The sequence below is a fragment of the Myxocyprinus asiaticus genome, chromosome 19 (assembly GCF_019703515.2).
Source record: "Myxocyprinus asiaticus isolate MX2 ecotype Aquarium Trade chromosome 19, UBuf_Myxa_2, whole genome shotgun sequence".
Taxonomy (NCBI): Eukaryota; Metazoa; Chordata; class Actinopteri; order Cypriniformes; family Catostomidae; genus Myxocyprinus; species Myxocyprinus asiaticus.
Genome location: NC_059362.1, coordinates 1,536,844 through 1,553,121, shown reverse-complemented (window position 1 = coordinate 1,553,121; position 16,278 = coordinate 1,536,844). Strand labels below are relative to the sequence as shown.

At 39.0% G+C, this 16,278-nt stretch overlaps 1 protein-coding gene across 4 annotated transcripts in view; it reads right to left on the bottom strand.

Moving 5' to 3' along the window:
• rars2 (arginyl-tRNA synthetase 2, mitochondrial) overlaps positions 1-15,800 on the bottom strand; it is a 42,701-nt gene extending 26,901 nt beyond the window's left edge. Inside the window, exons 1-9 of one of the 4 annotated variants that reach the window (XM_051644851.1) lie at positions 15,615-15,800; positions 15,463-15,536; positions 14,182-14,284; positions 13,986-14,069; positions 13,664-13,761; positions 13,473-13,528; positions 10,741-10,824; positions 748-824; positions 434-592 (exon numbers count right to left, since the gene is read on the bottom strand). In XM_051644851.1, the coding sequence (XP_051500811.1) occupies positions 434-592; positions 748-824; positions 10,741-10,824; positions 13,473-13,528; positions 13,664-13,761; positions 13,986-14,069; positions 14,182-14,284; positions 15,463-15,536; positions 15,615-15,650 (771 nt within the window). In that variant the 5' untranslated portion in view covers positions 15,651-15,800. Of the gene's footprint in view, positions 1-433; positions 593-747; positions 825-10,740; positions 10,825-13,472; positions 13,529-13,663; positions 13,762-13,985; positions 14,070-14,181; positions 14,285-15,462; positions 15,537-15,571 lie in introns of all 4 variants that reach the window. The other 3 variants (XM_051644852.1, XM_051644854.1, XM_051644853.1) reach the window with 3 other exon arrangements.
• Positions 15,801-16,278: the final 478 nt, after the last annotated feature.

Genomic DNA, 16,278 nt, shown 5'->3' with positions numbered 1-16,278 from the left:
GCAAAAATGGCCTGTTTAAAGGGATAGTACACTCAAAAATGAAAATTCTGCCATTCTATCCTCATGGTTTTCTTTCTTCTGTGGAACACCAATCTCTGTGCAGCTCTTGCCATAAAATGACATTTTATAGTGATCACATCTGTCAAGCTCCAAAGACGACAAAAAGCACCAAAAAGTAAATAATAAGTTCATGCAACTCATGCACTATATTCAAAGTCTTCTTAAGCCATATGATAATTTTGTGTGATAAACAGACCAAAATGTAACTGTTCACTAATAATTTGGGGTGAACTAAAAAAAAATTATTTTGGCGAATAAAACAGTGCACTGCAGGGGAGAAATGCTACAAAAATTCCAAATATGATCCATTTGATTACATGATGCACAGCACTAAAGACTCTTCAGTTATCTTGCTGATATTAGCTGTGAGTACCTCATAGATGCGTTTATACTCCTCAACTGTGATCTCGCGAAACTGTTTCCACAGTGACAGGGCCTGATCCTCATGCTGCTCGAGACGTCTGAAGAACTCTGCAGCAGCCAAACGCACGCTATCATCACACTTGGCCTCACGGTTCACTTGAACATACACCTGTGCAGTCCACAACATGAACAAATACAACTCAAGAGAGTGTATGTGGCTAAGCTACACATCATTTCATCTAAAGATAGCCGAGTGTGGTTCAGATATCTCCAGACTGGGCCAGTGCAGGAGATTTATAAACCAAACTCAATTAAGGAACTGACCTCAAATAGGTGCTGGAGGGCATGTGCTCTCAGCTTCTCTTGAGATCCGAACCGTTCAAAGCCTGCTCCCAAAAGACCTGCAAATGCCCCAAAAAAGTTTAATAACCATCCACCAAAATCCATCTTATTAATGACAGGCAGAATTTTGGGAGTCACACACATAGAGGACTGGAGTAATTGACAAATAATATGTCATTTTTTAACACCAAGATAGTAGGGAAAAATTTACATGTGCTATAAATAAATACTTGGATGTTTCTTCAACTTTGAGCACTTTCTTGTCCCAGGGGTTGATTTTTATTAAACACATGGCAAGGTTGGTTCTGAAGCAGCTGAAAGAGGGCCCGGATAAGATGGATCATTGTAATGTCCCAGGCAAATCCAAGGTCTGGTGTTACCAATTTACACTTTACCATCGCCTGATGATATTTCATGTGAGATCACTGTAGCGGCAGTGGCAAGGATGGATTGGGGAATGCTCCCAAACTGTGGTCAGCAGCTTCTGGAAAGCAGAGTAAAGCGATGGTAGTTACAGAAGTATCTAGAATGGAAGATGAAGGGTATATGATTAGAGAAATCAGCCAGCAGCAGCAAGAGCACTGGACAGTGTGGAAGGGAACATCTAATAGGGCTTTGGGGTGGGTTGACCTGTGGAAGATACCCTTGGCCAGGCTAAGTTTTCTAAGAAGATTCACCTATGACACCCTTCCAAGGCCTGGACATTTGTCTCATTGGTATGGCAAAGAGGAGAACTGTCTACTCTGTGAGGCCCAAATCTGCAGCATATGTTGGCTGGGTGCAAGACCACCATGGCGCAAGGACGGTGCAGGTGGCATGATCAGGTCCGGAGATCCTAGAGATGTGTTAAGGCAAACAAAGGCCACCATGCTCCTCAGAGGCAGTTCACTGACTTTTTTCAAAGGGGAGGAGCCCTGCAAAACCAGAACAATCCTGGTGTCTGAAAGTGAATGGACAATGGAATTTGACCTAGGTCAGCGGCTGAGATTTCCTTCTGTGATCGCCATTACCTCCTTGAGGGTGGACATCAGCTAGAAAAGACATGATGATTGAGCTTACCATCCCCTTGGTCGAGGGTCTGGAGACCATTTATGAGAGGAAGAAGTTAAAATATGCTCATCTGGCCAACGTGTTAAGGGAGAAATGGATGAAGGACTGACACTTAACATGTGGAGGTCGGGTGTTGAGGATTTGTAGGAACATCAATGCAGCGCCTATTGAAAGACATTGGTATCCCTGGATCTGTGTTGAAGAGGTCTCTGAAGGAAATGGCAGAGGAAGCAGAGAAAGGAAGCTTCTGGCTATGGTTAAGAAGGAAGGACAAAAAGTGGGGTATGCAGAAGTGAGAAAGGCAGTAGGGAGAAAGTAGGGCTAGGTAACATTTGTGATGTTTGAGATGTGTGGTACAATTACGTCGGGGGAAGGAATACTAGGGCTGGTAACTGTCTAGTATTTTAGCTAGGGTTATTGGAGAGGTTGGCGTATGGTCACATTGGGGGATTATGGTATGACGGTATTGTTTATAGTATATACTGTGTGGGTAATGTCCAGTATAGGGATGTAATGGTTTCAAGGTTTCACAATATACCTCAGTTTTAAAACGGATGGTTATCATACCGTTGAAATCTTCTCATTGATGTATTGCATGAATATAAAGACAGATTTTTTCAGAACTTTTCTAAAATCCAAATCACTTTAATTAAGACAGAATCTACGACATTTACACAGCATCATATAAACTTGGCGAGAAAAAATAAATTTTTAAATTGCGCCTTCCTCATGTTGCATTTGACTGCACATCAGAAGTCCAGCACGAGCGGAGCACAGCATGAATGCAGAACGAGCGCAACATGTCCGAGCCTGAAGAGGTTGAAGTCCGCTGTCTGGGATTACTTGGCTATGTAAAAGACCCACGAGGCACCATCAATGTTGATGGTTACCCAGTCTGTAAAGTTGTCGGGAAAAAATATTGGCTCAGGTGGGAAACACTTCAAACCTTAAGCACCATCTCCTTCTAGCACTAACCTTCCCACGGAATTTGCGGAAATGAATATAAGTGGAAATACAGTACACGTGATAATAAATTATAGCCTCTGTTTAAAAAAACCAACAGATTCAATGTAGTTTTACATGATTTGTAATGACTAGGTAGGTTAAAGTTATGTTCATGCTTTCTGTCACATTCACAAATGCAGAAAACAGATTTATTAACATTTTTATTGATTCCATTCATAAAAAAAACAATAGACACAACATAAAATACGGAATCAGATATATAAATTAAACCCTTCCCCCCGAACATCCCCTCCACCCAACACAAACATGCATCACAGTGGTCTCTTACAATTATAGCAAAAAATTAGAAACAAACTAAAAAAATATATTTTCAAAAAGCAAGAGTGCACATACACATCAAACAAAAAATTTTTAAATCAAAATCAAAAATCACTCTCCACTGCCCCTCCCCGAGAACCCTCCAAAAAATCGAAATATCCACCCCACTTCCTATTAAACAAATCCCACTTTCCTAAACTTCTGAAGATTGCCTCCTCAAATGCCGCAACCTCGCTCATCTCCCCGCACCACTCCCGAAACGAGGGTGCCCCAGCTGTTTCCACCCCGAGTATTATTCGCCTGGCCACCATAACTCCGGCCAGGACCCAACCTCTCAAGTGACTATCACCCAAAATGCAGAGTCTAGGGCAAAATTAAAACCTTGTGTCCAACACATCACACATAAATCCCTGAATCTTTAACCAAAATTCCTGTATTTTAACACATCCCCAAAAAACATGGGTTGTGTCCCCGTCTTCTGATTGGCATCGCCAACAGGTGGGTGTGTCTTTAAGACCAAGTCTATACAATCTAGAGGGGGTCCAATATAATCGATTCAAAATCTTAAATTGCATCAGACGCACCCTCGAATCTCTAGATGTAGACTTGACGTTTTTTAGAATCTTAGCCCACATTCCCTCCTCCAATATGAAATTTAAATCTCTCTCCCATAATCTCTTGAGAGAAGTTGAAGCTCCATCCCCCAGACTCTGAATTAACAGGGAGTAATACACTGATGCCTCATGACCTTTTCCAAAAGCAGTAATCACCACTTCTAGAGTATCTGCCCTTTTAGGGGGTTGTATGCTACTCCCAAAAATAGTGCAAAGCAGGCGGCGCAGCTGTAAGTACCTGAAGAACTGAGATCTAGGAATCCTGAAATGTTGGACCAAATTTTCAAACGATCTCAACTCACCACTCTCGATCTCAACCGACCAACAGAAAGGGGACTCACCAATACGCAACTTTGGGTTTAGCCATATGCTTGAGGCAACATTTAAATAAATGTCTGAATTAAACACTCACGCATGCAGATGCAAGATAATGGGGTACGACTTAACTTCTTCAATTAGTTTAATAGAAAGGCTTTGTAATAGTAAAATAGAGGCATTAACTTTCTGTTCAATTCCAAACCAGGGAGGGGCACTCTCAGCTGGAAGTGACCAATGAGCCAAATGTCTGAGACCAAATGCATAATTATAAAACAAAATCTTGTGTAGGCCTAGCCCACCTTTGTCAATCGGCCTATGTAACTTGTTGCAATGTAACCTGGGACGCTTTCCGTTCCAAATAGGACTTCGCTATACTATCAAATTGCTTAAAATAAGAGAGGGGGACATCTACAGGGAGAGACTGTAGTAGGTAGTTGAATTTTGGAATACAATTCATTTTAATAACATTAACCTTCCCAATCATCGATAAATGTAATGAAGCCCACCTGTCCACATCATTCAAAAACCTTTTTATTAAGGGGTCAATATTAACTCTAACTAAATCAGACAAATTTGCTGGGAATAAAATTCCCAAATACTTAATGCCCTTTTTGGGCCACTGGAAAGCACCCGGCTGAAAAGCCGTTATTGGGCAGTACACTGTCAGAGCCAAAGCTTCGGATTTAGACCAGTTAACACTGTATCCTGAGAACTTGGAAAAGGAATTAATAATTCTGTGGAGGCAAGGCATATATCTAGTAGGGTCAGAGACTAATAATAAAATATCATCCGCATAAAGCAAAAGCTTATGCGCCACACCTCCCGTAGTCACCCCTGGAAAATCATCCATTTCTTATCGCGGCTGCAAATGGTTCCAGGGCAAGACAGAACAATAATGGGGAAAGAGGGCAACCCTGCCAAGTGCCCCTATCCAGAGTAAAATAATCTGAAATTAATCCATTCGTTTGTATCGCCAATACAGGGTGTCTATAAAGTAGATTAATCCAACTAATAAAAGTACTCCTGAACCCATACATTTCCAAAATCTTAAAAAGATAATCCCATTCTACCATATCAAACGCCTTTTCCTCATCAAGTGAGATGGCAGCGACCGGAGATTGTTCATTCGCTACTGACCACATGATATTGATGAGACACCTAATGTTATCAGAAGAGCTATGGCCTCGAATAAACCCCACCTGATCTATATGTATAAGAGATGTCATAACTTTACTCAATCGATTAGCCAGAATTTTTGACAACATTTTTACATCTAACTGGATCAGGGAAATTGGACGGTAACTTTTACACTCGCTTGGATCTTTGTCCTTTTTAAGAATCAGACTAATCCAGGCTTGTGTCATGGTTGGCGGGAGCTTTCCATTCTTTAATGATTCAGTATGAAGTTCTAGCAAAAGTGGAGCCAGTTCTGTAGCATAAGATTTGAAAAACTCAGCGGCAAAGCCGTCAGGCCCCGGTGTCTTGCCTGTAGCTAAGGCCATAATAACCTCGCCAAGCTCCTCCAAGGTTATCTCAGAATCAAGAGAATTTTTTTCCTCAGTCGTCAGTTTAGGAAGATATAATTGTTCCACAAAGTTTCTAATATCTTCATCAGTAGACGAAGATGTGGAACTATTGAGATCAGAGTAGAATTCTTTAAAAGCATTATCAATATCAATGGCCGAGGTAAATATTTTAATTTTTATAATTTTATAATTTTTCAGCTTCCTGCGGGGAGAGATGTGTATCTTGAAGAAACACTATATCATATTTCTTATGTTTAAGGAAAGTACTAACCTTCCTTCTTTTTATGGGGTGCCCCAACCCATTTACATTCCATGTGGAGAGAGATAGTACACTCATATTAACATTTGACATTTTGATATAGTAGAAAAAAATAAATTGTGTGTCAAAAACAAAATTATACAAACCACATTCCCCATTAGTGAAACAATCAAACCCCGAACTTCCCCCTGAACAAAACAAACAGAAAAAAGAAAAACATGCGCATTAACCCCGTGCACAAAAGCGCCAACCAGCGTCAATCCCTTAAAACTCAAAAGGTCCATGAATGCCCACAAGCCCCCACGACAACTTTGCCATCGGATTGCTCAATTTTGCCTCACAAATTTGTGAGGCAAAATTACATAACAGAAAATACTTTGTCAAATAAACCCAGTCAATAGGAAGAATGAACATAAAGAACGTGTAGATTCATTCACAGAGCTGTCTCAAAGGTGTGATCTTCCACAAAACAAATTCCAGCTGATATAAAACCGTTCAGATTCCTCAGATAGACAAATGAATGTTCAGTGAGCCGGCTGTTATGAGTTCAGCGGATGACGAAATCATTCCAATGTCCCGTAAAAATACTCAACAAAACAAACTCCAGCCAACAGGAGGAATAAGCATGAAGAATGAACAGATTAATCCACAGCTGTTCCAAAGGAGTGTTATTCAATAGAACAAGCTCCAGCCGCTAGGCGGAACCAATACAAAAAGAAACAAAACCGGCATCCCAGTTCCCCGAGTGATCGAGTCAGTTCACTCGGAGGCCGCATATACGTATATACCATGACTTACGTATATACGTATATACCATGACTTACACAATCTGTCAACTTTATAAAAGACATCCTTCGTGTGAGCATGTAGATATTTTGCGGTCATCCGTAGTGTCCACTCTCAAACTAGCCGGGAACTTCAATGCAAAAGTAATCTTTCGTCAATGCAAAAGTTTCTTTAAGGTAAAGTGTTATTCACAAAACAAACTCCAGGCGCTCGGCGGCGCCAACGCAAAAAGAAAAAAGAAACCAAAATGACGCCCAGCTTCCTCAGAAGCCAGAGTAAGTACAGCGAGTCGACCCACTCACATGAGAAACATCCAATGGTTTACTCACCCATTGATTCAATAAAAGACATTGCCTGATTGGGACAAGTAAATACTTTGCGACCGTCCTTCGTTTCTATTCTTAGTTTGGCTGGAAACATCAGAGCAAAAGTGATCTTTCGCTGATGTAAGAGTTTCTTACATTCCTTGAACCGATCGCGTTTCTCTCGTCGAGCTCGCAAAGTCGGGAACAAGAAAATATTATGGTTCTTCCAAGAAAGCTTCCCTTTGCTCCTTCGCCTGGTGGCTTCTATTCTCAAGATCTTCAAGCTTTTCAAGGAAATGTTCCAAATCAACTTTGGTTGCGGGCGGATTAGCGGATAATTCCCTCTCCGAAGATTCCAGAAAATCGATTCGTCTCTCAACATCAGTCACTCTTGTAACTAACTCAGCTAATTTTATTTCCATCGCCGTAATCGATCAACATATTACAGTGAGATCCTCCAAGTCAGCAAGAACCTTCGTCAACATCACCGTCATGTTGGACAACTGTCGCTGGATCACCTCTCCCGCCGTGCCATCCAAATCGAGTCCCCGGTCTGTAGGCCTGTCGGGCTTTCATCCTGAACACGTAAGTGTCTTTTAATGTCTCCAGAGTCCGAGGATTTTGACTTCTTTGCCATGTTTTGCCTCAAAGTGCAAATGTGTAACTGGGTGTATCAAATTTCACCAGATTATAACATGAAAATAATAAAAAATTTAGCAAAGTGTGCAGAGCTCGTCACTCACACGTCTGCTTCTTGCATGGCGTCACATGACCTCCGCAGCAAACAGATTTAAGACCTCGTTCAACATTACAATGTTCCAACTGTTTGTTCATTTGCCTAAGTGCAGCGCAACAGTAGGCCAATGTAGGTATTGTAGAATTAAACTAAATCACAAATGCAACAAATTACTGAACGCACGCAAATGCATATTTGAAGTGTTAATCTGGGCAATAATCATTACAAATGATTACAATTCAATTTCATAAATCATAAAATAACAAAATATTTTGTTATAATCATCTGACTACTGTACATATTGCAAAAAAAAAAAAAAAAAAATGTTTTTATTAATGTTTACCTGTTTGTGAGGTTTTTTTTTCTTCTTTTTTTTTACCTTGTCGGATTAAGAGAGTGTCCTGATGTTCAAGATCAAAATTTAAAGGATTAAAGTTGAAGAAATCCTAAATTAAGTTCAAGAATTGGTTATAACTGAAATGTTTATCTGTGTTTATCAGAAATAGCATATTTCATAACCAAATATTTAACTGCTTTTAATATTATCAATGCACCTCAATACCGTGATAATTTCATACCTTTACACCCCTAGTCTATTATGATCAGAAAATGTCAGCATGGAAGAGGCCTTGAGATGTAGGGAAGGATTTCTTCACTGGGGAGTCATTGAACTTTGTATGCATGTTATGACCTGTGAAGGAGGAATGTCTTGATGGGAGGGCAAGAATTATTGGAAATGTAAAGGATCTGGTGTCCAGCTGCGGGCGGTGCAGGGAGACGTGGCCGCTGCTCCACCACCAGGGGATTAATGGGGCAAAACATTTATTTCAAGCAATTTGATAGCATAGCAAAATCCTTCATTTGGAATGGTAAGCGTCCCAAATTACATTTCAATAAGTTACATAGGCCTATTGACAAAGGTGGGCTAGGCCAACCCAAGACTTTATTTTATTATTATGCATTCGGTCTCAGACATTTGGCTCATTGGTCGCTTCCACCTGAGAGAGCCCCTTCTTGGTTCTGTATAGAACAGGAAGTTCTTGCCCCTATTTCACCACTGTAGAGCCTTTCTATCAAATTAATCGGAGAAGCTAAGTTACATCCCATTATCATGCACTTGAACTCGGTATGCACAAAAGTGTCCAGACTGTTTAATTCAGACATTTATTTAAATGTTGTCTCGAGTATATGGCTGAACCCCAAACTATGCATCAACAAGTCCCCTTTTTGCTGGTCAGAGTGGATTGGGAGGGGGGTTACTACACTCTGTGACCTATATGAGAGTGGAGTGTTGAGATCCTTTCAAAATTTGGTTCAACTTTTTGGGATTCCTAGATCTCAGTTCTATAAGTATTTACAGCTGCACCACCTGCTCTGGACTGTTTTTTGGAGTGGTTTACACCCTCCTAAAGCGGCAGATACTCTGGGAGTGGTGATTACTGCTTTTGGAAAAGGTCATGAGGCATCAGTGTATTACTCCATACTAATTCAGAGTCTGGGAGACGCAAGGATTCGCCTCATGCAATTTAAGATTTTACATAGAGTCTATTGGACCCCCTCTAGATTGCATAGGCTTGGTCTTAAAGACACACCCACCTGCTGGCAATGTCATTTAGAAGATGGAGACACAACCCATGTCTTTTGGGGATGTGTTAAGATGCAAGAATTTTGGATGAGGATTCAGAGTTTTATGTGCAAGGTTTTGGCCTCTCAAATTTTATTTTGCCCCAGATTCTGTCTCTTGGGAGATGGGGCAGTCATTAATTTGGAGAATAAGCACATGAAAAACTGGGTCCTAACTAGTGTTATGATCGCCGGACAAATCACTTTGAGGAGTTGGAAGTCGGCTGGAGTGCCCCCTTTTCAGGAGTGGTGTTCAGAGATGGCCAGAGTGGCAGCTCTTGAGGAGGGGGTATCCAGAAGACTGGGGAGTCTAGACATGTTTATGAAGAAGTGGGGCAGATATCTGTCTTTTTTGGAGGGCTCTCGGGGAGGGACAGTGGAGAGAGAGGTGTAGGGGTTTTATGTGTGTGATTGTTTTATTTTTATTTTTTAATTAATTAATTAATTAATGTTTGTTGTGTGTCTATGGTTGTGTGACCAATGGGGTGTTGTTGGGGGTCGGGGGGGAGATAGTGGGGGTTATATATTGTTTCTGTATATGTGTGTTCTGCTATTGATATTTAATGGTTGAATCAATAAAAAAGGCACTGGCAGTGGCAGAGATGCGGAAGGCAATAACAGCAAAATGGTTCGACAGCTTCCTTTGCACATGATGATTATTGAAACAGATTTCAGCTCATTAAAACTGAATTGGAAACTTTTGACCAAGCCTTCATTATTTATTTTTGGTACTTTTCAAAGGCCTATTATGTATAGATTCATTTGACTAAAATAATTTTTTAATGGGTGTGGCAGCGGGGGCGTGGTCAAGCATCTCTCTGGAGAGAGAGAAAGCAGTAAGGGCGCTTACACCTGAGTTAAATTATGTCTAACACCTGTCTCTAATTTCAGTGAGCACGGGGAGAGCGGCATAAATAGAGCCACACTGCAGGTAGAAGGGAGAGAGCCTGGGCACCAGAGAGCTGGATAAGAATCAAGGAGTTTGTTATTATGAATGCTGAGAGTTTATTTTGTGAAGTGATATGTATGATTATAGACTAACTTAGTGAACAACGTGAGACTCTGAGAGTGTAATTCTCCTACAGAGAGAAAATAAAAATCCTTACCTGAACCAGGAAAGCTGAGACGTGTTACAATGGGATTTTACTTTCTAGAAATTCACGAGGCTAAAAGTGTCTGAAGCTGAAGAAACATCCACATGCTTTTTAATATTTTTAATGACCTATTAGCTTTCATAGTCCTGTAATGTGAAATTTTTAATTTTAAAAGTATATTTCACATAGCCTCTTAATTTTTATGAGCTTGTAAAAACTGCATGCTTTATACAAGAATTTGAAAATGTTGTTAAAATAGTTTTAGCATGTCATACTGCAGGACACTGCCGTCACTGTTTGAAATGGTCACATCAACTGCCCACTAAATTGAATACTAGGCTTTCACTTTTCTTTGTTATTCAAGATCAAAGTTTACTCACCAAACTGCATTCCCCAATCACCCAAATAATTCACTCGAATAACCTCTTTCCCCAAAGCCTTCTTTAGGTTGGCAATGAAGTTTCCTATGAAAAATGGGCATATAGTTTGTATCTTGTATATGCAGACCACTCCCTCTACTGGTGACAAGGAAAACTACTTACACATTCAGGTAAACGCATTGGCTATGTTCAGAATTGCATCCTACCATACTACCCTTAATATTTCTGTAGTATAGAGTATGCATATTTTCTATGTGCACAGAATACCGGATGACCAACAATATTTACCAATTATTATATGATTATTCATTTGTTTTATTTTTTTGTTTATTTTATATGTTCTTACTATGTTTGTTGTTGTACAGCACAGTGGTCAACTACTGTTGTTTTAATTGTGTTATATAAATAAACGTGACATTGACATTAACAATTATATCTGCGACATTGCTATGGAGCTAGAACAATGACTTAAGTATTTGAACTGTATTTTGTTCATTTAAATTCAAGATATGTGACATTAAGATTTTTGTGACAATTTATAAATTGGCCATAATAAGTTTGATTATTCAAATAACCTCTACTTTTTCCTGTGGAATACGGAAGCTTGTCCTTTGGCTTAGTTTGTTTACAATCTTTGGATTTTGAAATTCTGAATATTTACAGCTAATTCCACCTTCCAAAAAAAAAAAAAAAATACAAATATGCTGAGGGGGTCTGGGTAGTTCAGCGAGTATCTATCACCCCTGGAGTCACGTGTTCGAATCCAGGGTGTGCTGAGTGACTCCAGCCAGGTCTCCTAAGCAAACAAATTGGCCCGGTTGCTAGGGAGGGTAGAGTCACATGGGGTAACCTCCTCGTGGTTGCTATAATGTGGTTCTCGCTCTCAATGAGGCGCGTAATAAATTGTGAGCGGATTGCGGAGAGTAGCATGAGCCTCCACATGCACAACGAGTCACGTGATAAGATGCGCGGATTGATGGTCTCAGAAGCGGAGGCAACTGAGACTTGTCCTCAGTGCCCAACCGGTGCCGAATGAGGTGAGTAACCACGCCACCATGAGGACCTACTAAGTAGTGGGAATTGGGAATTCAAATTGGGGAGAAAACGGGATCTTCAGTTTTGATAAATGTAACATGTCTAGAAAATAAATCAACAAACATTTAGATTAAAATACTTAGTCATTGTTCTAGTTCTGGACAATAACTTTATTTCTAAATTAATAAACATCTTATTTTTACATATCGTAGTATGCTACATTGTGATCACATTGTTAAATGCTGCATGATGCCTACTGTTTCACATAGTATTTTTAACCTGTTCAACTCACCATACACACATACATTGAAAAATTGTATAAAATTGGTCTAATTTTACAGAAAACCCCCCAAATATTAATAAAATAATACTGTATATGTTTACAATCTTATGATGAACATTTATGTTTTTTTTTTTTAATTATTCTTATTATTTAATCTGTTATGTTTGTGAAGCTAATGAGTTTAAGTCTACGTGCCTGTGAAGCTGACGAGTTTGTGAAGTTGTAAAGCATTGAAGTGGCCAATTAAAAGTCCTACCTGAGCCTGGAAAAGCCTGCTTCCCTTTGTTCTCCTTCCCTTCTGTTTGTGAGCTATGTTACAATTATCTTTTCTTTTTTTCCCCCGATCTTTGAAAGCATCTAATTCTGGTTCTGTTTGCTCTATCTCACTGCAAAAAGTCTTATTTCATTACACTTGATGACAGCAAGTACTAGGAAATTTTTTTTTTTTCCCTCTATCACCTTCCTTCACAACATACAGATCTGAAATGTAGGTGGCGCTTTAATGCAGCTGAGCACTCACACCATAGACATTCAGTCTATTTTGGATCACATGCATGTTTCCCACTGTTTTATCGAATATCTCGGCCTCTGAATGGAGCTCAATCTAGGTGTCTTTGGAAAGCTGCGATCCTAAGCTTTGTGAAGATATATAACATTTCATCGTCAATAGTTGATGAAATCATCATCATATTTTGCAGATGATTTGTTTATCATGCTTTTTCTGCTGGACTGCAATTTGTTTTCTACCAAGCAAGCTCACAGATAATGGAGTTTGTGGCTATTTGGGGCTTACAGGAACAGTGGTGGGAGCAGAAATGAGACGTTTGTGTGTGGTCTTACATAGCTCACCTGTATTTCACTTTGTGATTCTTTTGATAATATTTCAAACTGTGGTGTTAGGACAACAAAATACACTGTACTGTCACATTCCAGAGAACGAGATCTTTTATTTGATATATGACTTGTCTATTTAAGTGCTTTGTGAAAACATTTATATTCATACTCACATTTTAACGTCATTACCTCTAAGTGGTGCTCATTTGTGACATGGAGTTGTTCAGGCTTTATTTTGTAACTTAATGCAGCATATATGCAAAAGTGATTGTATTCTCTGAAAAGTTCAGATTCTAAACTTTCAAATGGTACCATATATGAGTGACTTATGTATCCGGGGACTTTTACAATTTATGCTTAAACGTATTGCGCGCTTCTGGCCTGCCACCAGGATTTAAGCGGTAAGATACTAGGCAATGTATAACAGGTATTCTGCACAGTATGCAGTAAGCAGAATGCAGTGTTCCATTATGAACATAACCATTAACATGCTAAATACATTCTTCTATTCACTTATTGACAAATGTCCATATGCAATAAAACTTAGCAGGAATTAGCAGGAAGTGAGTGATGACCTCACCAATAATTGTGGAACGAAGATGTCCAGCATGAAACTTTTTAGCGATGTTTGGAGAACTATAAGCAAAGAAACAGTTACTCAATTTACAGCATAACGCTGTGGAACCAGACACTTAATTTAATGTGAGGTGTGAAGTACAGTATTTCTTCTAGATGTTCATAACAGGACAGAGAGGTCCTCTATAAACCAACCTGAACTCCACAAGTGTCCTGCCACCCTGAAGATGAGTCAGAAGTTCACTCTTCACCCCAAACGTATCAGGCTCTAGATGCAGTTGCTTTAATAGTTTCTGTAACAGACGACAATGATAAGAACTTGAGATCCAGAAGGACTAGAGCAAAGACATGCAAACTGCTCCCCAAACCCCTTTGCACCTTCATCTGTTGACCTGGTATCAAGTTTCACCAACATTAATGATGAGTGAAAATGACAGTAATGAGAATTGGTCCGAAATGGGCCAAAAGTACGAAATATGATCTGAACATGTTCTTGCTGGGTTTCGTGTTTGTTTACCTGTGCCAGGATCAATTTATTTAATCTGAAGTGAATCACTCCTCGACCAGCAATGACCTCGTCAACAACGCCATCCAGTTTTATCTAGAGCGGAGCATCACAAACATAAAAACCCTTTATGATTCATCAATAAACATACAAAAGTAGATTATATCTATATGACTTGACAACGTTCAGTCAAACTCTGCCAGCTCACCTGTTTGACGAGTGTGTCAGTGATCATCTGCAGATCTCCATCAGGTATAACAGCTCCAATCTGCACCAGAGAATTCACTGAGACCCGCACATCAGCCGTCGACCTGAGATCGCAAAATACACACCCAGATCAGCTGGTACTGGTCAAAAATAACTTTAATAACTTCAACCTGGAAATTACTATAAACACTGTAAGATTTTGACAGATGTAGAAGAAACCAAAAAAGCTATGATGTGAAATAAAGAAGAAACATTTAAAATTCTGCAGTATTTCCAGGTCATTAAGCATGTTTGAACAAAAGGTCAGATTTCTTTGCTTTCATTGAAACACACATTCTCAAATCATGCTGAAGAATATGATCATCAGGTTTTGTTCATGTGTGAATACTTGAAATTCATGTAGACTACAACTGTTATGATGATGATGATGTAACTTGTCATTAAATTGTCTGTTTCAAATTCAAAGCATATCACAAGCAGTCTCAGAGCTTTGGAGCCCTCTGTAACTTCATGACAACAACGCAGTGTTATATACAGTATATGAGTGTTTCTTCAGCTTCTTCAACGAGGGGTTGATTTTTATTAAAACTAAAATATTTCAACTTTTTATATTTGAAGGTCACATTTAAACTGACTTAAGAACTTTTTACCAGGCCTTTATCATTTATTTGTGGTACTTAACAATCTCTTTTATGTTTTAGATTTTTAGATTATATGATCTTTTATAGATTTGACTGTTTCAGCCTTGTCCAAGACTCAGACTTCCAATACTGAACTATGAAAATACATTATACAAATACGAATTACTACATGATCATAGTTTTAAACATCTAAACAAAGAGTGAAATAAATAAACACTTCAATATTTATTGTGTATCAAAAATTACGACTGTCCCACAGTTGTGACGTCATTTCCACCACACCAAACAATTTCACCCTTAAAAAAGTTTTATCAAAGTTAGTGTACTTGTTAACCAAGTGGACAAAAGTGTGAAGAGCATGAAATATGAGACCAAACAAAGAGTGAAAATGGGATTTAATAAACCGTTAGCTATGCGGTCATTTAATTTGATAAAGGTTAAACATGTCACTTCCGGCACAGAACTGTATTAAACACAATACAGAATTTGATATGTGCTGGAAATCTCCTGGGATTCACGTACACACACTGTTGGACACTGTTAGCAGACAAATCAAATACAAAAAGAGAGTGAAAATGTTTTAATTAGACTTTAAATGTACAGAGCAAAAGAAACAGTAGTCTGAGTATTTGTGATCTTACTGTTTCTTTGACACTGGAACTGCAGAGATCAGAGGAATAAAAACAGACTCAGACTGTCCACAAATCTGTGCAAGCTGCAAAACAAATACAGAAACTCATGTTGTAATACCTCAGTGTTTATTCTTTCATTAATGGTGTCCTGACACGTTTACCTGCAGTGCGATAGTTCTCCTGAAGAAGCACGCCATGTGTATGTATTGATATAACAGCTGTATTATTATTATTATTATTATTATTATAAGACATTACATGATGTTAAAGTGTCATTGATTTGATCTGTTTCTCTGGTGCCTCGTGCTTTGCCTGTCAGGACGCAAGTTTGAACATTTTGAAGTCAGCTACTGTCATCTTGAAGTCTTCAAAATAAAAGTCACCATGCTGTTCTAAACTTTACAATATTTTGTGAGAGATGTTATAATGATTACAGGTTGTTCAGAAAAGTCTGGTGGGGAAAATACTTCACTGTCAATTTTTGACCCATTACATATTTGTCTGGCAGCAGGAAATATGTTTTGGCCGATACCGATTTTAACAACAACAAAAAAACGATACCATCCCGATACCAATATTTTGCCACTTACCCTATTTTGTCATCAGATCACTGTATTACTTGGAAATTATGCTTTAAAAATGTACAAAGGGGTACAAAAGCCTTTTCACTGTTTTAACAATAAATCATTTCCACTGAACATGACACGACGGACCAACCTTTTATAGAGGGCCACAGTAAAAGATACATACTAAATAATAGATTAAAACGATACAAAAACTTACTAAATATGATAACGTGATGATTGATATGAAAAAAGGTTATTT